This window comes from Phaethon aethereus (genome assembly GCF_964289735.1).
Source record: "Phaethon aethereus genome assembly, chromosome: 1".
NCBI classification, from domain to species: Eukaryota; Metazoa; Chordata; class Aves; order Phaethontiformes; family Phaethontidae; genus Phaethon; species Phaethon aethereus.
Genome location: NC_138575.1, coordinates 55,247,830 through 55,274,815, shown reverse-complemented (window position 1 = coordinate 55,274,815; position 26,986 = coordinate 55,247,830). Strand labels below are relative to the sequence as shown.

The 26,986-nt window shown below is 38.2% G+C and overlaps 1 protein-coding gene across 8 annotated transcripts in view; it reads right to left on the bottom strand.

The window, feature by feature from the left end:
- The window catches only part of CNOT4 (CCR4-NOT transcription complex subunit 4), a gene marked incomplete at its 5' end in the record, with an annotated part of 45,874 nt that overhangs the window by 540 nt on the left and 18,348 nt on the right, over nucleotides 1–26,986 (bottom strand). For 5 of the 8 annotated variants that reach the window (XM_081999641.1, XM_081999642.1, XM_081999644.1 and 2 more), the window contains 4 exons: nucleotides 698–910; nucleotides 17,464–17,961; nucleotides 19,887–20,136; nucleotides 20,415–20,472. In XM_081999641.1, coding sequence (XP_081855767.1) covers nucleotides 698–910; nucleotides 17,464–17,961; nucleotides 19,887–20,136; nucleotides 20,415–20,472 — 1,019 coding nt within the window. The remainder of the gene's footprint in view (nucleotides 1–697; nucleotides 911–17,463; nucleotides 17,962–19,886; nucleotides 20,137–20,414; nucleotides 20,473–26,986) is intronic. The other 3 variants (XM_081999646.1, XM_081999647.1, XM_081999648.1) reach the window with 1 other exon arrangement.

Below are 26,986 nucleotides of genomic sequence, written 5' to 3'. Positions count from 1 at the left end.
AAAGGAGGTCAATTTAACCTAACAAAAAGCATCAGTGAGAAAACATCATTAGTTTGTACAGAGAATGCATTTTATATTATTATACACAATTACCCTGCCCACAAAACATTTAACATTAAATCCAGATAAAAGAAAGTTCCCCCTCAGAGCACTTCATAAAATACACATTTTTCTATCAGCCTTCCTGACAAGGACTGCATTCCTGTTGACGTGACCTTACCACACCACACTACCAGTACACTGCATGCTTCACCTCCTACTCTGCCTACTTGAATCATGCTTTAGCCTCCCTAACAGGGAAACACAACCAGACAGCCTGATAAGAGAGAGCTTTATAAACAAGTGGAGTACGTCCCTTTTTAAATAACAAAGTCCAGTGAATGCCTTCAGTGCCTCAGGACCAGCAGCGCACATACCGGACATGCCATCCAGCAGAAGGGACACCTACACTGACCCTATAGATGAAGTGCTGATCTGCCTGACTGCCTGCAAAAGTCCCAGGCATGCATTGCAAAGGCCTACAGGGACACTTTGTTATACCTAGTGGTTCCACAAAAATTCCTGGACCCTTGAGGTTTTGTGGATGGAAGCTGGAAGAGACCACCGCATACTGACTTTTTTCCAGTTGTAAATCAGTTTGTGCCAAATACCCATTTGATGGTTTGCCAGCAGAGCTGAAGGAGTGAGAAAGGGTTACCTGTGATGATTGCGGGGTCCATCCAGCTGCCAGGGCTGTCCCAATTCAGGCTGTCGGTGGTGGCAGTGTTGGACGTTGGTACACTGTGGTTGGCGTTGGAGGGGGAAGAAGCATTGGGCAGTCCACCAAAGTTGATGTTAATGTTCGGTAGAAGTGCCCTTAGCCCGTCCTGCCATTCCTTCATATTTAAACTCTCTACAGAACTGCTGTTGTCTGGGAGATTTACCAACAAAAAAAATGAAAGATAAAAAAATAAAAAGCTGAAGTTAGAAACAGATGTCCTTCTTTGGTGGGGTATGGGATTTTGTTTTTACTTTTTAAGCTAAGCATTTAATACTTTCCCTTTCCAAAAACTAGGGTCAATGTTTATATGATTGAATTACTCAGAGGCTGGCAGGTTTTAAACCAAGTGTAAGGGAGTGGGAGAAAGATTTAACTCCTCCCCCAACTCATATTTCCCCATTTTTTTTTCAGTTCAGAGACTTGAATAATCAAGGGCACAGTGGCTCTTCCTCTATTACTATCGGGGGGAAGACCTACCAGATCCTTTGTGAGAATACCTCTGTTGTAAGCTAGATTACCCACTTCGGCTGCTTTATGAATGGGCAGCAGGCTCAAAAGGGTTGTTTTCTTTGAAGTATATTAAAATGAAGGCAGCTAGGTAGGGCTTTGCAATAGAAACCAAACATGAGGAACCAGGGAGGTAGAAGAATATCACAAAAGATTTTTGTTTTGTTATAGCTCGCTCATTCACAGCCCTACAGATGTTCTTCCGAAGGAAATGGTAATTAGGTTCTCATGAAGTTGGAGGGAGTGCAATTTCCTCTTGCAGTTGAAGAACAGTAGTGAAAATTCTTTAGAGACCTTTTAAAATAATTCCTGACACAGCAACAGCCTCAAAACTTTGGTTAGAAGCAAACCAACTGGACATCAAAACACTCAGGCCTCAACTATTTGCCTAATTGTTTCAGGGCACATATTGAAAAAGGACAACAGGATAACGTGGCTATTGGCACTACAGCAAATGATCCCTGACCGCAAACTTTAATCCACTATCTAAAACAGACTATCAGGTTCTACAATCCATCTCCTGCTTTAGGCATCTCAAACTAAAGCAAACCAGAGCATCCTAGTGTTTACCAACCAATACAGAAAGTCATAATTAACTTGTGGTCAAATAATTTTAAAAGGAAGTGTTGGGTAGTACGTTGACAGTACACTCTTTTTGACAAAAAAAACTTTTTTCTTTTTAAACCATCTCTGCCTGTCCTAGTTGAAGAAAGGATCCTGATATCAATCAGAAGTGTTACAGTGAGATACTCACATCTACTTCATCAACAATGGAAGAGATCAAAGTCTTCCATTAGAAGATGGATTTAGTCTTCCAAATTAGAGGATATCACTAACTAGCAACTGTGTGTTGGAGAGTGAAGAAAGCAGTCTCACTTGTTATCAAAACCTGCCTTGGCAATTTTTGTAAAGCTGAATGCTCAGAAAGAACTAATGCCTTTTTGCAACTGGGGGCGGGGGGGAGAGTTCTTGAAATCCTATGCTTTCATGCAGAACTTTCCTTCCCCAAGCCAGAGGTTTTTTTATAATAAACTTTATATAAGAGTCTGCTTCTGTACAGAATTGCAGCAAGCAACTTCAATCACTAACCACAGCAAGTCATACCTCAGTCCACATCACCAACTGAACTGGAAAACAAATTATTACACAAATCTGCTATATCCACTTTGCTTATGACAGCTGTTGGAGCAATGCATCCATTTCTAACCCTATGCATGCCTAATGCAGTTGTTCCAGCACAAGCATCCATCTGCATGCATAAATGTTCCCATGTAGCAGGATGGCAGCTGACACCTAGAACATCCGTGGCCAGACTGATGCTGCACATGGACCCCAGACAGGGATAACAGCACAGAAGCAAGGAGCATACTAAGGAAATCATCCTCTGTGCCTGGGCAAGTTTGCAGAATACATTTGACCACAGACTCTGGAAGGTTTATAGTCAACTGCTGTTATCCCCACTCGCTAGCTGAGGCTGGAGAATCACTCTTCCTCAGAGGTCACAGCATGAGGTACTTCTATGGGGAAGACAGACAACTCGCAAGCATTCCCATAAGCAAAGAAAGACAGGGCAAAAATCAGGTAGTGTAGGTAATTCCAAAAGCCTGCCCGTTACTACACGCACCATGTTAAAATTTTATCTTTAGATGTAAAGTGCCAGAGGAGAAAAAAACAGCAGTAACAGAACTGCAGCACTCCCTCAAGCAAGTAACTTAAGATCAGTTTTTTAGTGAACACCTTTGTGCACAGAAGCAATCAAGCCTCCTGACACCAGTTTGACTATATCCATACACTGTGTGCAGCAATGTGCTCCGTGGGGCCTGGTGCACAAATCATTTGGGCAGGAAAAAAAAAAGGCTTATTAGTGATTCGTTCTGTGTTCATTTAGCATTGAGACATAGTGCATACAACTGGCTTTCACTTTTACTCTCATTTATTTCTTTTACTGTATATCAAATCTACTTCATATTTCCTCACAGAGCTCCCACTTTTTTCTTTGCAATGCAAATGTACATAATAAACTATTTAAGAGTTTGGTGCATTACATTTTTCATTCCAACCAATGAAAAACATTTAAAAACACCAAGTAGTCTAGGTACATGATCCTGGGGTTAAAAAAAACCCCACAAAATTTTAAAAAGTAGTAGTCAAAATATCCTTGATAGATATTTGATCACAACTCTCCTGAACATCCATAAGCCTATTTGAGACAAGTTCTAAATTAATTTTTTGGAACAAAAATAGCTGGCTCACCATCACAAATATCTGCGCAACAGATCCTGCATGGGACACCATTAGTTTTCTCACTGCTGCTTCTAATAGCTTATAGCAAAGAAATGCAGCTGTTTAATTACTTGCTTCTACTACAGGGCAAAAAGCACACACAAGATGCTTATTAGGACCACACACAAATAAATATAGTCATCACAATACCTGTGAGCTGGGGATCTTCAAGCTCATTATGATCTTAATCATGGACATTACTAAACCCCAATATGCCCTCAAAGCTTAGGTGCAAGAAATAAACACATGTACTAAACTATACACCTGCAACATGTCATTCAGGAAATCTAATGAAGACAAAGCCACCAAGATGTCACACTTACAAGGAACAGGATAGGAAAATAAATATAATAGGGCATTAGGCCATCTTGGGCTAAGAAAACAATGATTTTTGTCATGTTATTCTCCATTTTTAAAAAAGATATAATACAGCATACATTCCATACATACTGGCACTGTTTGGTGAGGAGACATTAATCTGTGAGGCAAGCATAGAGAGGGTACACAGTAATGGTGCACTAACACAGAACAAAAGAAAATAAGAAATTGAGGAAGATTGTCCTTTATCTCAACTGTCAGTACAAAATTCATTTGGAATCACAGAAGTGAAGAGATGAAAGGCCTAAAAGGATTCAGTATCTATAAAAACTGTATCATTTGCTAGCAATAAGAAAGTTTATTAAATAAAATCCTGTGCTCCTGGGTACAAAAGTGACAAAACAGAATTCCAAAAGATTTATTGTCTTTCCCAGACAGATGGATTTGTGGGGCTGACAGGCAAACTATGACAAAAACATTGCCCTCTGACACCAAAGAAAAAGCAAGCACCACGTTACTCAGGTGTCTGTAACAGGGCTTTCCAGCTTGGTTAATAAATGAACAGAGTAAAAAAAAAAAACCAACATGACCAAAGTTTCACAGCTTTGTCAGACTCCCAGCCTCTAAAGAAAAATGCTGCAATTATTCTTGTAATATGTGATCTGGTAAGGGATTAAAATGTATTAAGGGGTTAAAGTCGATGGGATCAATAGAGAATGCAATGCTCTACAACACTCCCTGCACTGCCCTCTGAGGCCTCAGTTACTGCTATAATAGGTAAAATACCCCATTAGAAATAAGTCCTGATGCAACCCAGTACATGGAATAATCTCCAGGCACCATACAGCAATACCCAAACCAAACAATTAAATCACCATGTCTGTCCTGGAGTCTGACAAGTTTTAAACAAGAGCTTAAGTGAAAATACAAGTCCACCCCAGAGGCAGGAGTTGCTTATTTTCTTCAGGTGGTGGAAGTATCTTCAGAACACATTACTCCTCACCCCTCAGCTAGTTTGTCCTTTTCATTAATTAAAGTTTATGCTTCATCATGAAGTTAGTAGCATAGTTAAGAATGAGAAAAGGTTAGCTTTCAGTTAATACAGATTTATTAAAAAGGGCATTTGCTATTACCTTTCCCTACTTTTAAACTTAATTGAAGGGAGTAATAATTTTTTGACTAGCTAGCAGACTTCTCAGCTGGACATCACAACCTAGGGACATGAGAACCAATACACCACTCCTTCCCTCTCTCAAGGAGTGGAAAGACTGTCTCCTTCCACAGCCTCATGCTAGTTTAAAGCAGTATATCCACAGACAGCAGGAAAACAGACAAAAACAAGTTAAAAAAAATGTTGACTGCAATGAAAAGACTTTATACACCAAGATAAATTGAACAATCCTCCCACCACGCCCCAGCCTTGCCTCTAGGACAAGAGAATAATCTGGTGAAGCACACTGAAAGCACCTCTATTCACATGAAAAATAGGCACAAATACACACCCTGAACTCCAGTCTTCCCTTGATGTGCATTTCATAATTCTATCCGGTCCAGGGGAAACTTGTGTTTATAGAGGTGAACAGATCCCACAGTTCTAGCACTGAAGTTTTTCATGTGTCTGAGGTAGTATGCCAATATGAAATAAAAGCACTTGTATGTAAAACTTCTAAGTCAACCATTGTCTTCAAGTGAGCAAAAGGAAGAAAAAAGCTTCATCACAACCTGTCCACCCAATTTAAATAAAAAAATAAAGTTAGCTTAAAACAGAATATGATTGAGAAGCCTGAACATGCATCTGTATAAAAATTGGTCACTTAATGAATTTCTAATAAAGTCATTGCCCCATCTTGACATTCTACCAGACAGTTTGGTAGTGCTCAGTATCCTCTACCTGCAACACCTTAACATTATTCCTTCAAACTTGGCAAAGCAGTGTGTATTTGGGGGAGAGAGGGCAAAGAGGATGATGGCCAAGCCAGAAACTGTTCTGTTGCCGATAATGGGTACTTTAGAAGACATCTGCGCAAGCATCAGCTGTGTTGACGTGGGCTGTTCCACGACTTCATAAATTCTGACACTGACACCACAATGTAGACCCAAAGATGTTTCAGATTTGGCTGCACCACATTTGTGATGCTGGCACACCTGACCTTTTATATTGAGGGTAATGGGATAGCATGTCTTACATTTACTTGTCAGGAGAAAAGCCCACTAAAATGAAAGTCCTACAGACACTAGACCATTTCAAGTTACCACCCTAATTCTGATACAAGTCTGTGTTCAAAACCATATCAAAATTCATGCAGTACATGCTTAATAAATGACTAATAGCAAAGATCACAAGACCATCACGTTAAGTAAATGTAAAGCAAGTGTAGTTCTTTGCTCTGCCAAAATTATATTCCAAGCTATTACAAAAGCCTGATTTGGTATCAATTGTGTAAAACCATTAAATATCTTTATGCTAAGAGTTCTAAATATTCTAGTTGTGCTGAAAAGCAAGTAGTCCTGCAAACCTAGGTTGAAATTATTTATTTCTTTTTTAAGAGCCCATCAGCATGCCATGTGTGTGACCAAGGCACACAATAGTGATACAGAAAAGCTTCAAATAAGCTAAAGGAATTCAGAGGAAAACCATCATATGGGAGAAGAACAAACTTATTAGCAATGTCACATACCTGACTGCTGAGTAGCAACAAAAGAAGTGAAGAGACTATCAAGGTGCATTTGGTAATAGAATGGCTACTGCAGTGACCTGCTTGTAAGAAGGCCCTTGTGAAATCTTCAAGGCCACTGTTCAGTAACAGTTAGCTTTGAAGCCTTGGCAAGACAACCAGAATGACAAAGCTGCACCCAGGGGGAGGGAGGGGAGAGGAGGAACAGAAAAGACTACCAGAAAGAGTTCACCAGGAGTCTTTCAACTTGATTAGAAACAAATGGGGCCACCAGAAAAGCATACCCTTTGCAGTGACATCCCTGTTGGTCCCTGCCTGTACTTTGTGCTACCATTTTCACAGATACCACAGATAGTCTGTGCTTTCTGTGAAACAGCCCATTACCCAGTTCTGAAAAGTGACTGGGATTTCTCTATTTTCGTCTCAAAGTGACTTTCCACTATTGGTATTTCTATTTTGCAAAAAAGTTGTCCAATATTTCACTCTGAGGCGGGAAGAGGAGAGGATGTTTTGCTACATTCTAAAATGAAATGATTCCCATCACATCAGATAAACTAAAAAGTCTTTCATCCAATGCTTATATAATTAACCATCAACAAAACAGTTATGATAACAACTGTACCTGTGTCACTTCAGTATGAATAATAAGCTTGTTTCCTCATGGAATTTTTACAACCATGAGTAAAATCCAGTTAAACTCCTACAGTCTGAAGGATTTCACTCTCAGACTTCACTGATTCTGTGTATCTATGATTTCTAGGAATCCCACGTTGCTTAAATCAAATAAAGTTTCATCCATTCACAGAGGCCTGAGAGCATCACTGACAGATTAAAGGAGATGGAATCTGTCCACATTTAAACAGCAGCGCTGCCTGTCAGGAATACAAGTAGCCACTTCATATTAGGGAGCTATCAAATGACAGGTGCATTAGAAGATAAAGCTGTTTGAAGGGAACATTTAAAAGCCTCACTGACATTCTCTATGCACAGGAAGCAACTTGGCAATCCATGAAAACAGCTTTAAGTGCCATTCCACAGTGCAGATTTCAAATGAAAGTCTTATGGTCATGACCTCTAAGAGCTAGGGAAACAAAAGAAGTATACATACACGCACATATAGGTACATACATATACACACCTACAAAATTGGCTTCGGTAGTCAAGAGACACCAGTTCGCCCTCAGCTTTAAAATAATGCAAGTAAAGCAGGTTTTGTTTTGATTCCACACTGATTTCTACGGTTATATTAATTCCACATGTACCCAATTTAAGAGAGCCATGTAAATCAAAAAAGCACCATTTTTCAATTTAAAATAAATCAAGTGCAATTTAACATGCCAGTAAGCCAACCTATCAAGTAGAAGAGGAATGCATTAAATTTTAAAGTATATACCTCAAAGGGGAAAATAAGTTTTTCTAAATAATTTTCCTTTTTGATGAAGATCTGACAGTACAACTTTTAAGCTTTATGTGACTAAACAAGTGTTAAGCGTCAGAAAATTAAATTTATTTTCAGGGGAAATCCCTTCTACACCACCAGTGAGGGGGCAGCTCGTCTTAGATATTCAATAGGAAAATTCATACTTGCTTGTCTGTTACAGTGTCAGAATTTTATTAGGTTTGAGAAAAGCAACTTTACATTAAGTATTCTGGGGAGTGCCTGTGATTGACTTACCCTTACCATGGCTCAAGAGACCAAATCTAATAAATAATTACAGCAGCCAGCCACCCAATTTTAAGCTATAAGTAAATTTCAAATTGAGATTATAACTTGCTTTGAAAAACATGCTTGGCTTCATATCAGATGTTTCCACAGTATCCCACCATTTTTTATTACTGACTTTTTAATCATTTATTGCTAAAAACATATAGGGCTCAAGTGCAGGACTTCAATCAAGTTGGGGCCCGCTGTCCTGCATACAAAAAAGACAGTATGTTCTATAATGCTTCCACCTTAGCCAATAAATAAACTTTTTTCAAGTGAGCTAACATGATGCTTCTCATCTGAAAAAGAGAGCCCCATAAGAAAACGCCAGTTCTCACCACTGATAATCTTAAATATATAACATAAACCTAACCTGACTGCAAAGACTGTTAAGATACTGAAATGAAGGAAATTAGATACCTGATACAGAACAGTTTGAATAAAAAGCTCAGGAAGACATGCAATTCCATTCATCTGAGAAAACAAAGCTCATTTTAACCTCAGTATACCTGCTGCTTACTCTTAGATCCTGCATCAGGGTTCAACCTCATCAGGTTACCCTATGTGTCAATTAATAAAACGCTGTGACCTCAAATGAAAATCCTGAATGTACAAGTGTACTTGTGGGTACATGCACAGATATATGCATAAATAAAAGCAAAATATGTGGAATTTGCCCTATGGCCAATGCAATAACTAGAATTGACAAAGAAAAATCACATCTTCAAAGCTATTTCAATAATTAGCAAGAACCTATCTAGTTAGGAAGGTTCTGGATTCCAGGAGTATACAACCAATCCTCTGACAAAAGCTGAGACCCCAGCATTAGCACAGTGAATGCGTATTCTGAGAAATGATAAATTCCTTTTTAATTTTCCCACATCTGAAACAATTAAGCCTTATGTATATTTATAGATACTTCAATCATTTTGTGGGAAGATTAGATAAACTACCAAAAAGCTGAGAAGAAAAAAAAAACCTTCAATTCCTTCCAATTACTAAATGCTGTCTTCCAATAGAGGTGACCCACTTTTTGAATACTTTTTTCCCTAAATTAACACCTTTGGGAACAAGCTGTAGTTCAGATCGGGTTGTGATGTAGATGGAACCAAGAGATGGCAAAGGATGGAAAAGATCAGGTATGTGTCCGTGTCCCCCCCCAAAATGTGATTTGGTATCACTGGTAGGAGAAACATTTTTGTAAAGCTGCTCTTTTAATTGCTGTTATCCCTTCAGGATATTTAATTCACACTCCTTCCTCAATACAATTTTTAAAAAGATTGTTTGCCCTTTCTCAATGGTTCTTCAGGTGGCACCTTTCAAAATGTGTTTACACAGAAAGCCTATGAACTGTCTGTGGTTTTTGCTAAAATTCATCAGTCATAATTCGTATTTTGAGACAGACTTGACCCAGAAGGAGCTGAAGTTTCAGGTCCATGCCCAAGGCACAGACTCTTGTTAGACACTGCTACTAACAGGTGGCACTGCCAACTGTGCGACTTTCCAGTCTTTAAAGGGAAATACCAGTCTTTCAACATCACTAAGTCAATTACATCTTTTAACCCATGGTAGTGGTATTTTGAAGCACTAGTTTGTATTTTAGAAAAGCATCCAAGAGAACACAGCACCCTGAGCTAAGCACCTGCTTGCTGGAGGAGGATGCTACACCAGCCAGTGGAGCTGCCTCTTACACTACTGCAGAGCTGTCCCAAGATCTTATGGGATCTTACTGCAAAAGGAAACAGCTTTTTCCAACTTTGGGTGAACCAGCCCTAAGGAGCTAAGCAGGGAAAAGTTCTTGTTCTAATAAGCAATAAATACAGTCTTTCATCCCTAAAACACAGGCAAAGGCCCAACATTTAGTGCAGCTGAAGCTCATCTGGGGACACTACTACAGACACAAAGAGTCAGGAAATTTGATGTCAAATGCCTCCTGTGTGCTTGTTTCCCCCTGTTTCTGGGGAAAAGTTACCCAAAAGAGCTGTCAGGACTGATGGTCCAGAATGCAAATTGGGTCAGCCACTCAGGTCACCTGTTTCAGCCAACACTGCATTTATGTCAAGTCTAGCAGTGTTAATGTGATTAGTCATTCCTCTGATGTATTGCAGCCAAGAGAAGTTAGAGGATTTTTTTTTTTTTTACACTTTTTTCTTTGCATTTATTGTCACATTTTTTCTTCTGAAATAAAATTACACATTTAAAAATAGGCATCTTGCTACTCAAAAACGGAGGATGCCTGTCTTTCACTGCCATCTCCAATAACCTTACAATCAAAGAAATTTGTAAGAACTTAAAACCAAGCTCCCAGAGATGAGGGCACAGATATTTATAAATCAAGCTCTATTTGGAACAGTATCTCCTATACAATCATAAGAAAAAAAATCCACAGGGTTTTAAAAACAGTTGCAATATTAGCACTGAAAAGGGATTGGGAGGGAAGGGTGGGTGTGTGAGATGAGATTTTCGAACAGATGGAGAAGTAGGAAGACTTAAAGGACAGGTGCTGTAGATGAAGTTCTCTCAGAGATCGTGACAAGATTACATTAAGGCAGGCAGGCCTTAGTAGTAAACATAAAAAAGGTAAGGGAGTTAAAAGACAAGATACAAGAGGTCATGACAAGAAATATCCATAACAGGTTTCAAACAGTGCGACTTCAATCTTGACATTGATTTAATATTTTAGAAATTAATCTGAAATCCCACTCATTTACTTTAAAGCTAGCAGCGCCTCTCTGGGTACATTAAAAAAGACACAGCTGCAGAGCAATGGAAACCAGCAATAATCAAAAGTTTATTTCCAAATTGAATTTTTTCCATATTGTGCTGAACACTTCACCTCTTCACAAATGAAACAGAAAATTAGTTATGAAGGGAAACAAAAGGATAATGAACTTCAGGGGCAGGGGATGCACACAGGCACAAAGCACCTTCTTAAAGAAAAGGGGTGCAGGCCCAAGAACCTCCATGGAAAGAAATGGAATACAGTGGGCATAAGGACTGATAAGAACAAAATATTCAGTGGCAAAGGCCACACTAAGAATGGAGTCATTTTTGTTGAGGAAAACAGGACAAACAGGGTCTATGCAAGGGTCTGTAAAAGCAGTACTGGAAATAGCTTGAGGGTCATTTACAAATGGTAATTTCAAATGAGTAGCGACCTCAATACCAGGGTAACACATCCACTTCTGAGGAGAGCTGCTCTGCAGTCTGGAAAGGTACAGGCCTTCAGAGGTGCCACACGTGGCACTTACAACTAATAGTTGTACCAGCCAAGATTTTCAACAAATTTCATGTTTTTATACGTAATCAGAGAAAGACTTCAGCTATAAGCAGCCATAGATCTAACGAGGGGCAGAGAAAAAACAACATTCAGCTGCCATGCTTCTGCCTAGCTGCTGTCAGAAAGCGAAACGTCAAGGAAGTGAGCAAGCAGTTGTCTTTAAAGAATTAGGACAGAAAATTAATGGGTTACTACGTCTCTCACTGTTAAGAGTAAGGCCATCAATACTTAAGTGGCATTAAACCTTCCACATTGTCAGGTCAAGAGGAAAAGTGTAGCAAAACGCTCAACCACTGCATCCAAATAAAGGGATGTGAGGCAGCACTGTTTATGTCATGTTGCCTGTTGCTAGGGTATGGGATTAAATGCATTTTGTACACAGCATTTGGAGAATTTTAAGCTTTACAACATGCTGAATTCAACAGCCATACCACACGAGCCAGACCCTCTTCTAAAAAGGCACAGCAGCAGAAGCAGAACCTCCTCAAAACCCCACACCAAATTATCATCCTGAGACCACAGAAAAGTGTCAGCTGCTATGCTGCAAATTTAATTTTTTTTTGGTTCCACAACTGTATAAAACAAGCTGTGTTTTTCTTTTTTCAGAAGACAGACAGAATCAACTATTAAGAATCAACTCAGAGAGAGAGGAGACAGTCAAAAGGACAACAATCAAGTAAGAAATGTGTGTCCCAAATGGAAATGAGGTTACGTTTTGAGAAAATACCAAGTCAGACAAGGACTCAGTATTAAAGGCAGAGCACGTCAACACTAATTCAGATATTTCACTCTTCTCTGTGGTCTAAATAAAAATCTTTTAAACAATATGTTCATAGGCAACATATAGGGATCTTCCCTGGTTTTAGTAAAACGTTGTCCAAAATGTAGCATTACACAAGAAAGGATTTGATGTTCAGGACAAGTTCAATAGCTGGGGACAGAAAGTTTAAAGTGGGAGAAGATACAACACCATAAGCTGTTCAGATATGAAAGAGTTTAGGACTTAAATTAACTGGGAAGAAGTTTGACCTTCTTAATATAACCTTGATTGCTTTGATCTCCCTGCTACCAGCTACTGCTTCACAAAAACCTAAACGCAGGCAAGAGTCAAGAATGTGCATGCTAATCAGTGTCTTGATAAGGAATGTAACACCACTACCATAAAGACTGCTGGATGACACCCAAACTTAATAGAACTGTCCACGTATTTATCATCTCAACCTCATCTTTAAATATGCATAATTCTATCAATTCGTCTGTGCATATTCAAGAGATACAGGACACAACATCAAAACAAAAATGTCTTTGAGAGAACAAAATTTTGAGTTGTCAATTATATCCAACTACAAAGACTTATGACATTTAAGCCCCCTGTTTAAGTTTCAGGAATGGTTCACAGAAGTCTACTGCAATCTCCACATCAATGGGCTTCATGGTTAAAATAACTTGATGGATTTTACAGTGGTTATCTTCAAGGACACTGGGCAAAACCTTTTTCTTCTCCTACCCTAAACACAGTTTAATTCTTTGTGCTTCCTATCTGTCTCTGTGTCCACTAGACTATTTCCCCATCTTAGATTTCTAATATATGCATGATATACATAAATTGCCTGTCTGTGCTCAAGAAGCATTTGGACAATCCTCTGAGATGTATGGTTTAATTTTTAGGCTGCCCTATGCAGAGTTTGGAGTTGGACTCGATGATCCTTGAGGGTCCCTTCCAACTCAAGGGATTTCAATGATTTATGTGGGAAGAACATACACACAATATTGTGTACCTTAGTCTTGGACGAGTTCAGATTTCAACCTATCTCATTATTATTGAATTTATAAGTTCTTACAATTAAGCTTTTTCTCATTTGGAGTTATGTTCAGGATAATTATGAAGTTCATAAATGAAGAAACAGCCAGCGTTTCAGAATGTCAAGTATTTCACCTTGCATAGCACTGACAAGAAAGGTAGACTAACCAATTACAGCTTCTTCCTCATACTTTTACCTGTGTGAATTTTTTTTTTATACTTTTTCTATGTAATAAAATCAAGGACTATGAACCACTGAGTAAACTCAAGAAATAAAACTATTTATTTCTATTTTCCCATTATAAATATGCATACATCTCATTTTATAAGCATCTGTCTCAAAACACACTGTTAATCTGAGACCTACTTTACTCTGTGATCCAATACTATATTTACTATGTCAGAATACACGACCGGGCAGTAGGGTAGCAAAGATGATAGCGTATTGGCTATCAAGTTACAACGACTTTCCTGTCATCCTCAAGTAACATAAAGGCACACACTCACTCACATTGCTGTCAGTGGATCTTTCCTCTGGCATTATCTGCAGAATAACGGATAGCCGCTGTCCTGTATTCTTAGGATAGCTTGCACACAATCTAGGGTAAGATTACTTTTAGCAACAATCATGCTGTCCATGAATAAGAAGTCACTGAACTTTTCTCCTGAAGCACAGTTATGCAGTTATAATTACTCATTAAATCATCTAATCCATCTCATGCCAGAGAACTGCAACAAGCCTAAATTGTCCCTTACAATGAGAACACATCTGCTACAGTTTGCAAAATCATATGGTGGGTGGAGAAAAATAATGCTAGTTTGGGAATCAGTCAATCAAAAAGTTCATTTAAATATGGGCTGGTGACAAATGTATGCCAGATCAATATGACACTTTCAAGTATACGCATAACAACATTATTAAGTCAATCATGTGTCATTGTGTCATTTCACTGGAAACTGCAGAATGAGTTTAATAAATACTACTTCCTCTGAGAAATAGGCTACCAAATTACATCTAGAAATTATTTTTAAATGAGAGCTTAAAGAAAAAAATAGGTAGTGCCTGTGTCCCTCCATTTAAATATGGTGCACATCAGAAAACAGCCCTACCTGGAGCTATGGGATTATGAATGCAGCACAGCTCTAATTCTCGAATAAACAAAGGGTAGCTTCAGAACATTACATTTAACATGTCACATCTGAGCATTTCAAATTCATGTGAATACTAAGGCCCATCTAAAGTAGAAGCAGCAGCAGCTTAAAAGATACAGTTTTCTTCATATAAGATTCCAAACCATAAATATCCTTAGTGAAAAAAACTAAAATTGTATTTAGAAAGCCTAGAAAATAGTACACTAACTTCATATGAAGTTATAAAAGTTTTCAGATCTGCTTGTTCTCACATATGTGAAATAGAAAAGTTGAAAAGGGTTGATTAAATAGAGCAGGCAAGCACAAAGAATAAGTGAATGGAGTTTCTTGTGGGCTCTTTGTTTTTAAAAAAATGACTGGTGTGCTATCATCTGCTTTAGAAATTTATAGTGCTGTAAAAAAATTGTGCACAAAGACCTTAGGAAACATTCAGCTTTGACAGCAGTTGAGAGTCTCTGCTAGAAGACAGAACATGAAGTTTCACCTGCATTAGGTTTCTTTAGCTGTTAATCTGGAAGAGCTGAGTTGATGACATTTTCTAGAACACCCTAATATAGACTAACAGAAGAACTAACAAAAAGCAGCTTCAGGTATACTACAACTAATCTCTCCATACTGCTAAACAGCTCTTATGATACACACCGCCTTTCTAGCAGGTCAGCTAGAGTCTGTTGTAAAGCACCATCAACATGATTTCTGTGTACTTGTATACTATTTTCCTCCCCCAACCCCACCAGACAGCTGTATCTTTAAATCAAATGAGGAAACTAGGAAAGTTCTATAATTATATACCTGCTACTGAGATTAAAAGCAAGCATAAAGAACAGGAATTCTTCTTTCAAAAAAAAAAAAAAAACAAAGGAATTCATTCAGAGACCTGTATACAAGATACAGATTTGAAAAGACAGAAAAATAGTTTCCAATTTATTGATTAAGTTAGGACACAAAGAAGAGGTATGAGGGCATCTCCTGACTTTGAAATTATTTGTACTTCTGAACAAGTTATAGGCTCAAATACCATACAAATCCATAACCCAGTGAACAAAACCAGAAGTATCTGAGACTTCAGCTGATTTCTGACAACAGGAAAAGAAAAAGGAGTAATCTGTGTTTGTGCAAATGACTTTTTTTTTTTTCCCCGAGATATATCAAAGCTGACATGTAGATCACTAAGCAGTATTTCCACTGAAGCAACTAATGCTATCTAATTGTCAGCCAGGCAACTAACAATGTTTTCTGTAACAAGAGATTAAGACCATCTCAAAGGAACTTTCCATACAGACTACAGCAGATGTTTATTTTCTGACTTTAGTACTGTTTCTACCAAAAATATTGTGACATTAATTGGTTCTAGCAGTTGCATACAAAAAAGGCTATACTTAAATATCAACTCTGCTGCCTTAAAGCATACAGGGAAGTACATGGCATGGGCTGTGCATCAACCAACACCACTCAACCAGTTCTTCAGGAGTTGCACCAAGGATCTACGACGGTTCTACAAACATGAAGAGGTTCACTTTCAAACTGCCAAAAAGTAATGCAACACTTTTGCAAACCTAGCATCAACCTGTACTACAAACAGATCTTTTTCAACAGTAAAGGATTTTTCTGGTCTCCCTAGTCCAGAAGATATTCTTGTCACCAGCCCCTTGAACTAGCAATTTTTAGAACTAAGTGTTAAAGGCAACACTTGATGTCTTGCAATGTTCCTGGAAGTTCTGTGTAGTTTAGGGCAAAGTGAGCAGCAATTTGCAGTGCTATGGATGCTGCTTTTTTGACACCATAAAAAAAAAGGAAAATTTTTTTTACAAGACACTTCAATGTAACCAGTACCAGTAATTTTACTCTAAAAACTTTGTCACTGCCAGTATAAATAGTTTTGAACTACTTGCATTTGTAGTCTGGACCTAGTGTTTACAGTATGAATCAGCTTAAGGGCCCTACAGCAGTCGGTATTGTAGCTTCAACACGCCTTCAAAGCGGACAAAGTACAGGGAAGTAACAGCCAAAATTAGTTCTTGTACTGCAGCATCAAAAACACACAGGGACTTTTTCTAGGTCACTTTTTTATAGTATAGGTAGTATTTCTCAAAACACATGAAAAGAATATAACACTGGCAACATCAAGAAGCAGTTTTCTCCATCTCAAGGCTACAGAGCTTACAGAGACTTTCTACCTGCAGTTCATTATACACTTAATACAATTTTTTCCCCTGTTAGGAAAAGAGAATCTGTTTGGGCCAAGCTAAATTGGAAGCATGGAAGGACTTCCAGTTCCAGAAGTGAATGTTTAATCAAGACATTTATTGCTAAAATTAGTTCCTTAGTTGTAACGTCTACTGCAAGAGCCTGTCAATTCATTCAGGGCAGCCTTACTGCACATTTATTTTCCTCCAACATCACAACCCTCACCATCAGGATGAATCCTCTTACATACACTGCAAACATCCATTCAGTGAAAGATTAGCATAATATTAAGGCCATGTGAAGTACAGAAACGAACAGCACTGAATGTTTTATTGTGTAGCCATTTGGTTATGCGCAAAAGGGAACAACCCAGCCAAGACATCTGGCACAAATTACCATCATTATGATTTTTTTCATAATTTTAATAACTCTGGTCAGCACCTGCATGTCAACATGGAAGTCACAATGCACTTCCAGGGCCTACTCTTAAGGAAAGCCAGTCTGGCAAGACTGAAGAACGAACATACCAATCTGCTTTGGCACAAAATTAAGCGGGCACAGAATACTCCACCTTCCTTATAAAGCTCAATATTACAAGGCTAAACATCCAGATTAATTTTTTTTAAAAATGCAAAGGACATATTTGAAACAATATTCCTCCCTCAGCTCATAAACCTAGTATGACAGTCAAAACATACCACTCTACCACTTGTAGCCGGCTATTCCCTTTTCCTGTCCTGGCTCAAAGAAGCTGAAAGCATTAAGTCATATTCACAGCTGTCCCGATTCACCTACCTGATATAGGGATCCCTCCGAGACCTGTGCTGTGTTGTGGTGGGAGATTCAAGTCCAAGAAATTACTATTTGAGGTGGGATTTGCTGTGTGGTTCAAGTGCATGATGCTATTGCGTGGGAAGGCCATCCAAGGATAGCGAGCTGCTTGGCCTGGAAAACTGAAGGAGTTGTAAACTGCTCGATGCTGTTGAAACTGTGGGAACCTCTGTGGCATGACTGGAAAGGTGCTACTGAGAGAGTTGGCATTTGTGGGTGCAGCAGGATGCAGGAATCCAGAGCCTGGCCCTTTGGCAGCTGTAGTGTGTGGGGTAGGGTTCTGAAGAGATGTGGGCGAGAGGGAAGGTTGGTCTTGGACTGACAGTTCCTTCTCAATCAGGTCTGCTAAGGCTTTGCGGGTGATGTCAAAGGGGTCAAACCCTAAGTCGTCCTCTTGCTGTTTGGAGGAACCAAACCCAAAAGCCGCTTGCCAGTCTGTGGAGGAGGATACTGGTATAGTCTCTGTCGGAGATGAAAGTAACAGGATTTACAACAAGAATTAGTATTTATCCACACAAAAATTTCAGCCTCAGTGAATTTATGTTGCCAGTTATCTTTCCTATAATATTTCTTTTTACATTCCCCAAAGACACTTTATTAAATCAGCTTAGAATGCCATTTTCAGATCAAATTGCATAGATTTCTATCTAAAGGTGAAGCGGTAAAACCAGCAAATAGTATTTTTACTGCAGAATCGTTCTGTTCCCGAATTACAGAAAAGCCTTGTCAAAGAAGTATTTTCAGTAATAGCACCAAGTAGAAAGAGACCAATAAACACTTCCTTAGAACATTTACATCCATATTACTTGATGGAAGTGTGACCAAGCAGAGTCTAAATAAGGTTGTTATTCCGTTCAGTTTTTTGTTTTCAGCATTAATGCTGTACTTCATCTCTGCTATGCAAGAAAGGGGGGTAGGAGATGTTCCCTCTCAAAGGGGGAACCTCCAAGCAGTTAAAAAACACAAACCCAAAACCCAAACTGTCTACCATTATGAAGAAAAACAAGCCAAATTCTGAAGTAAATGCCTTGATAAAACAAAAGGCAATAAGGAACTGCATTACAAGATATTGTTAAATATTTTGAGGCACTGTTGCAAAAAAAGGGTTATCACAATTTCCCTGCATTTTCAATCACTACTTCATTTCATTATACTGTTTAAGTTTCTTATTCAGGTTCCGTGAATGCTGGGTTTAGTTTCACAGTATTTTTCCTCAAAACTGTGGTAAGGCAGCTGGTAAGTACAAGGTAGTATCACTCACAACATTAACTCCCTCTGCTGGTAGGGAACCTGATCTGTTGCTTGAAGCAGTAAAAATTAAGCTCAGTATCCTCTCTTGGAAGACAAATGTACACTTCTAGTTTCTTTTACACTTCTATTTTCACTCAAAAAGAGCTGCCAGCCAGACAAAAACTTATCCTTTGTATTCTTATTTAAATAGCAACCATACATTTTATATTAATTATTTTATATTAATTATTTTATATTAATTATTTTATATTAATTATTTTATATTAATTATGGAACAAACGAGATCTCTACTACCTGGAAATTGTCTCTCACTGCTACTTAATCCTTACAAAAATTGGTGCATATAGTACCTTAGCAGTGGGTAATTTCCTTGGTAATATATATTGTTTACAAACAGGAAGTGAGATAAACATCAAAAGACAACTAATCACTAAGTAAACCAACTGTGTGCTAAAGCATAAATTACATTCTATTAATTACTGATATTGTTTAATTTAATTTTCTAACACCTCCCTCAGATTTATAATTTGTGAGCTCAAATACTGTTAACCATTCCCAAGACTATATAAATACACCTAAAAACATTTAATTCATATGGAAAATAGAGATATCTTTCAGTTGATGCAATTAACCATATTTTTATCTTTTCTGAATGTATATAATCTCACTTCAGAAAGAGAAAGATTTGGCATCTTCAGATAACCAGGTAGGATACTAAAGAAAATTCTGAATTCCACTGCACAGTTTCTGATGTTAGAATTACAGATTATAATAGATTATTAGACCAATATATATTGACACCACATGTTTTCCCCATCATCAATAAAAACCTGTAATGTTAAATATTATGTATACATGTCACATCCTACTATTTAGAGAGGCACATGGCTAAGAAAAACTAAGCTAAACAGTCTGATAATTTAGCCATGCAGCTGGAAAGCTCTGTAAAGTTTCTTTTAGAAGAAACCCTTACCTCAGTGCAATTCATTTCATTTGTAGTTCAGCAACAAATTTTAATCATTTGTGAAGGGGGAAAAAAACAGTATGGAGCAAGTCCCAGAGTTTTTGATTCTACACAGTGTTAGACATCAGTTGCAAAAGCAAGCAATACCCAATCATGTAACCTGTGTACATACCTGATGTGAAGAGGCTCTGTGGTTCTGGTGCTGTGGGCCAGTCATTTGAAGTCTGTGGAGAGCTGGGGAATGGAGGAAGCCCACTAGGGATGGGGTTAGGATGCCGAAAGTTGTCAGAGAAGAGTGACTGTGATTCTGTTACAGCCCCTTCAAAAGGAGACCGTGCACTGTGATTAGATGAACTGATGGGTATGACTGGATTGGGTTTTGTTAAACCAGGCGGTGGTGAAGGTGTGTCACTGTTTGTTGTCTACAGGCAAGAGAGGAAGAGAAACAATTAGGATGTGTGTTTATATACAAGATATTCTTAACTAATACAGTTGAAAAATTTCCTCAAAACTTTTGTCTGCAATTAGGTTAGCTAATATATAGCTCAGTACAAGGTCAAACATAAAAATCAACTTAGCAGTAGGATTTTTTAGTTTTGTTTAAAATTCTGATAAACTTCAGAAAGTACTTGCTTCTCTAAATACAAGTTGCACCAAGGCCTCAAACTCAATTCTTACTTTCACAGCATTTGTGTCTCACCTGCTGGGAGCTGTCACCATTTCCTATACTGAGGGAATCTGAAGGTTTGTCGATAGGGCTGCAAAAGTGGGAGGGGAAAAGAGACAATAAGACACTCAAGTATTTAACATGAAAATCAACATTTGCTTTCTTAGTGGTAGAAAAGCCTTGAAATAAAGACAAATCAAAATTAATTAGAAGGAATTAAGAAGGAAAAAAGTCCACTTAGACTTTTTTATATCATAAGCATTCCAATCATTTGCCATATACTGTAATACTTCTTCTCACCACTCTCCACTCTGCTTGTTGACTGCCCTGTTAAGGAAAAGTAAAGTTTTAAACATGTCCATAGTAACTCTATGCCATTCAAAAAAACCCCAGGACTCTTGTACTATGGCAGTATTCTGTTTGTAGTCAGTTCCATCTATTCTACTACTGGAGAGAAACTTGGGAACAGGTTGTTTTCCAAATACCTAAATTGTCAGTTCCCAGATAAGTCCTAAATAAATCTGGGGAGAGATAAGACATTAAATGAACTATTTAGTCGTGGTGGCAAGTTAAGCTTCCCACCAGCCTTCAAGCTTTAACTAGCAGAAATTAGTTCCAAGGTGAAGAAAACTGAGTTTTGAGATGACAGAAGGGTAAAAATGCAGGAAGAGACACAGCGTAAAAACCTGCCAACAAACTTAGAGAATAAAAGTTAAGATACACCAGAAAACCACCTCAGAAAGCTATTCACTGGGAATTAACATGACTTGGTTGAAATGGCACATCTCAGGATTCAAGATTGACAGGCATCTGTGAGCAGCCTTAATTATGCTAAATATCACACTAATAAAACAGTATTAGATTAAGTTCAGATTAAGATCTCTGCTTTACAACTTCAAGGTACTTTCATTTTTATCTACCCATGAGAGAAAATGTACAAGCATCAGCCCAAAACACTGGTCCTGCAAACAAGAACCAAGAACATGAATTGTAGTTCCATTACGAGGCCAGAATGTGATACAAGTCAAATTACAGGCATGATCTGTTAGCACAAGACAAATATAGATATAGTAATTATTTTAACTGGGTGCAGACTTCAGATTCTAGCTACACCTTGTTTTCAAATGCCCCTTGCTACTGCAAAGTTTAAATATTGCATAGAGCCACGTATCAAGGTCAAAAATCCGTAAGATGGCTTCCACTCATATTTGTCCCCAACCCAGAATAACTAGTCAAAACCCAGCAGAATTAATTCTTCTCCATTCTAAGGAAACTGTGTAAGAGTAACTTGTCAATAACAAACAATTTTTGTGCTAAAGAACACCGATTGAGTCAGTATCTCAAAAAGATAACTGAAGTATTTATGGCCGTAAAAGAAAAGTCAGAGGAATATACTTGCAAACAAGCACTACTCCAGTGAAGACTTACAAATACTTTCTACTCAGTGGTTGAACACCATGAATAAAGTTGTTCTTGTTTGGAACAAACTGCCTTGGATTAGTAGTTTCTGAATACCTATAGCACAAAAGTTTGCTGTAGACTCTTCACTGCACAATCATTCTGACTGTAGAGCTTATATCCCAGACAAATTATTTTCCCAAAGCCGTTGACACAAAGTCAGAACACACACAAAGTCAGTTTAAAAAGCTGTATGTAATGACAATTTAAGTGCTGAAAATAATGTTTATTATACTGGAACCTGCTTAAGGAGCCTTTAATTGTAAGACAGGCTTCCAGCCCTTAGGAATGAACAAGATTCATTACCTACTGGCTACAATACTTTTACCTACATTTATTACCTTCTTTTCAGAAAAGGTAAGGAAGCTGCATGTCATACTGAGATCCAGCCATGGGATCTCTGATCACACCTCAACAGGACTGCTACGAAGACTAACAAGAAGGTATCACTTTCAACAGCACTCACAATGTTAATGCATCAGTTCAATACTGATTTAAAAGGAAGATCAGCTACCTAACGGGTAACACCACTTCTTGAAATATTAGGGTTTACCTTGTTATTTTCCCACCCAACCTCTGAATAAGCCCAACCTGTATTACCTAAGGGCATCCATAAAAAACAAAACAGTATGACTGCAGACTACCATCAGAACCACAAGTGATGCTTACAATGGAAGAGGACACAGGTTCTATTCAAAGAGGGCACCAAAGAGGAAAAAATGTTGGTTAGCAATAAGGAAGTTACTGTAAGCAGATGGATTATTTCCTCTGCACAAAGAAGCCTCAGTTGAATCTGCTGCCTTGTTGTCCCTGTTACTGAATGATAATCAAGGAACCCTTTCCTCTGCAGTTGTGTTTCTGGAACACACCACTGTAAAAAGATGACAGATACTGAGCCCTAACATTTAGCCACCTTCTGTTGAAGGTTTTGACAAGCCTCCTGATGTATATAGCAACTAGCATGTTACTGTTGTGGAAGCTTCTGTATAGAAATCAAGGGCTCAGCTCTGGCTAGGACCATGCAGCTATATAAGCTGTTGATCCCTCTCTTATTCAGTTCCCCTCAGCCCTTACCTGTACCACCACTTACTAACTTTGTGTTAGGGTTCTCCTGCACAATCCGCCAATCAGTCTTTTTGACATGGGCAAGGCTAAGCCCAGCTTTTCTGACCTGATCAGGATTTGAATCCAGTTCTCCAAAACCAGAGAGAGTGAGAGACTGGAGAATCATTCCCTCCACACCAATCAGTGAGAGAGAAAGCAAGCTATCTGAAGTATAAAAGGCAGCACAATTACCCGAAATCTGAGTCTGCACCATCTGGAGTCATGTGTTCTGGGTCTGTGCCATTTTCTAACATAGGAGGCGTTTTCCTGTGTTCCATTGTTAAACCGTTGGCTGATTTACTTGAACTCTGTAATGATGGCCAGGCATCTTTGTTATTACTGTTGGGTCTGGAAAAAGGCAAAAGTAAAAAAAAAAAAAAGAGTTCAAGTTATGAAGAAAGTGTTTTTAAAAAATTGTAAGCACTGGGGAAATGAATCCTTGTGCCAGACAATCCGTAAGAATAGATTTATCTGGATATTATTTCTCAGATTTTAAATGGTGATGACTTAAAAAAAAAAAAGAATTAGTGGGGTAGGGAGGGGAGAGAGAAAAAGTGGGGGAATTCTGTTTTCTTCACTGAATAGATAGCTGCTATGCCAACACTGAAGTCCAAACTTGTCCATTTGGGGGAGAAGGGGGGGGGGGGGGGGGGGGGCGGAATAATCCATCAACAGCTTCAAGTAGCCAAACCTACACTCATCCACTCATCTCCTTTAGGATTATTTACAGAACTTACAAATACTTATGGGATAAAGCAAATCTTGAAGTAAATAACTTTTTTCTTAATTTAAATAAATGCCTTATATTCCAGGCCCCCTCAAGCCTGGCCCCAAGAGATGAAGTTTGTGTTTCACACCTACACAAGAGTCCACAGCTTTACTAACAGACCATGAGACCAGTCAGACCAACCCACTGTTCATTCAAGTTACTGCTCCTTTCACTTCTACTTTAAAGCCATCGTTACTTCCCTTTTAGAAAGTAACATTAAATTTCAGAGTGCACATTAGATCTAAAAAAACTTCGAGAGGACTCAAAGCCCAAGATTTTGCTGAAAATAGTTGTATTCTATACAAATTGAAGCTAGCTGGACTATTACCTATAACTGAATGCATTCATGGTGTCATCAGCCAACCCTACAATCTTACTATGAAAGATTTGCCTTTGCATTCTCCAGTTCTTTTATATGAACTTTAGTTTTTTCGTTTGCTTCAATTAGGATGCTGGTTTTAGGGTCCAAGTGCTGCCTTATAAGGATGAAGCTTTGAAAACTTTTTTTAAATACATACCTTCCTCCTGATGTCCCTCTTCATTAATATGTTCTTATTACATGGTCCAACATTTATCCTACATCTCTAGGTCAATTTAGTAATTTCACAGTCAGAAACTGGAAATTCCTACAGCTGCTTGCAGCAACAAAAGTTTCCTATTCCTAATCAGATAAAATTGGTATTACTAGCTGCCCTCAAATCTCAGTTAGTGTTGTAAGATTTGCTATTCTACCTCCACCTTTTCTCATATACCAATATAATATGTACACAGATGAAAGCCTTGACCTGATTCACGTATCTCATCTCTGCATTGTACACATTAGAGAGCGCGCGTTGATCAGATATTGAGCATCAAGGAATGAAGACACATAATCATCAGTGCAGTGTCAGTCAATATTCTCAATCTTACAAAAATGAGCTATAATCTACATATAACAAGACTTTCAGTCCATGAACAGATTCATTTTAAATATCAAAATTTATGTCTGCTGCAGTGCAAAGCCATCTCTATACTAAAAACAAACTTAAAAATGCCACAGTTAAAGTCATTTTTGCATCTAAGGATAAAGAAACTGTACTATGTTTTGGGGTGGGTTTTTGTGCATGTAGGATTTTTTGTTTTGGTTAAGTTCAAAGCTGCATGCTTCTAAAAGGCTGTTCTCTAAAAGACCAGCAAGTGCTTAACAAGTGTTCCCACTTGTCATATAATTTCAGTTCTTTAGGAAAAGGTCAGGGGGAGCTTGACCTGTTTTAAATGTGGAAATACCTCTAATTTTAAAAGAATACAGTCACCATGACTATCAGGTGACATACCAAGAGATGAGTACCCACATACACAAGTGACACTGGGAGATTTTAATATCTGCCTTCAGCAGCAAGCAAAAAAAAAGTCTGTGAGTAGGGCCTTTCAAATTGGAACACAATTGTGGAAAAGCATTTAAGCAAAGTTGAAGAAACTGTTTTCTACTATTTGATATTTATAAGCTACATCTACTATTTAGAATTCAACTTCTTTTCAATGCCAGAGTGAAACTGAAATCCTGCACCCCAGAAACAAGAACAACCACAAAATTGTCAGAGGCTCTGACAAACTGCCAGAAATATTAATATCGTATCAATGAATCAGACAAAACCGAGAACCCAATTGGGCAGAAAGCTGTGAAGGAGAACAACACGCATTCACCAGCTCACAAGCTACATTTTGTACTGATGAGATGGGACTAAGAAACATTTCAAAATCCCAGGTGCAAGAAGAAGTTCACTTTGCAACCCAAAAGGTGTTGCCTAGCCATTAGCAAAGGACAGTCTGTGTTGTATTGATGCTGTTCAGCTGACAGGAGAAATTAACTCCAGACCACTTGTTGCCTTTAGATTAACATACCATTTTTTCCACAAGTGCCAAAATGTTAGCACCACAGACTGGCCAAGCTCCAATTCATAATTGCTTTCTGAAGGCTTAAAAGCTTGCTGCAGTTTCAGATAGAGCATTCTTTCCTCACTGGTATCATGTGTTTTGCTGGGATCTAATTGGGTTTCAAATTAATATTAGTTCAGACTTTGAACATAAAATAATCAATACCCAAATGCAGAAAGTGGTTTATTCACTTTACTCATTGCGCTCTTCCTTCCAAGTCAATACTGGACCAGTGCCCAAAAAATAAGTGGTGGCACAGTCCTTAAGAAGGACTGGAGGTCCTGACTACTTGCAGTCAAAGAGCATATGACACTTCCTCCAAAAGTTAAAGAACATAACCCCAGAACACCAGTCGCAATACCAGTTCTCAGAATCATATTCTGCTTATTCAAACTCCACAATACCCACTTTCTTGCTAAAACCATTGTGCAGGGATGCTGCCAGTGGCAAATTGTCTGAAAAATTCAGTAGTGGAAAAACTGGCCTACAGCACAAACCCTGATTACAAGGCCAAGGTGTGTACAAAGTGCAATCTAACTTTTACATTCCACTCTACCCATCTCATTATGAAAATCCTACAAAAAGAGGTGGAGAAAAATCGTTAAAAGTTTTTATTTCTTTATCTTAAATATGACATTTGAGTGGATAATTCACATAAGGACCGATGACCTTAGTCATACAAAAAATAAATGAAAGCCTATGTACTCATATGGACAGAAATCTTTTCATAACTTACTGAATCAACTACTTCAACAAAATACTATTTTAACAAGCAGTAGTAAGTGGTATCGACAATTAAAACAGTGAAAAATGTATTAAAGTTAATGAGATGAAAGCAAAAAAAATTTTTTTAAGCACATCTTGTGAATTCTTACTCACACAAAAGAAACCGATTTTACTTTCAGTTTCCAAGGTTCTTTCACATAATGTAAAGACTGCACTATAAATCATAACATAAAAACAGAATTAAAAAACCCACACATATCAAGACTACAAGGTGTCTCAGTTGTGAGAATACAGACTGCATTCATCATGATACCATACTGAAAAAGCTGGTATCTGGTCTTTAATAAATATTACAAGATGTGTTTATGCAAATATAAAATACAAGGTGGTCTTTCAGAATAAGAACACCTCGTTATAAACTAGTGATCCAAATGCACACAGCAGAAAAAAAACATTTCTTTACTAGAACTCACACTCCGTTTGTATTAGGACAAAATGGCACACACGTCTGTGCACAGAGAAAACCGGTATCAGAGTTTATCAGGTAGTAGGCACTAAAAAGAGCAGGCAACTTAGGGGACGCAACAGGAATAACAAAGTTTTCTTTGGGAATAACCAGAAAGAAAGCATAGCC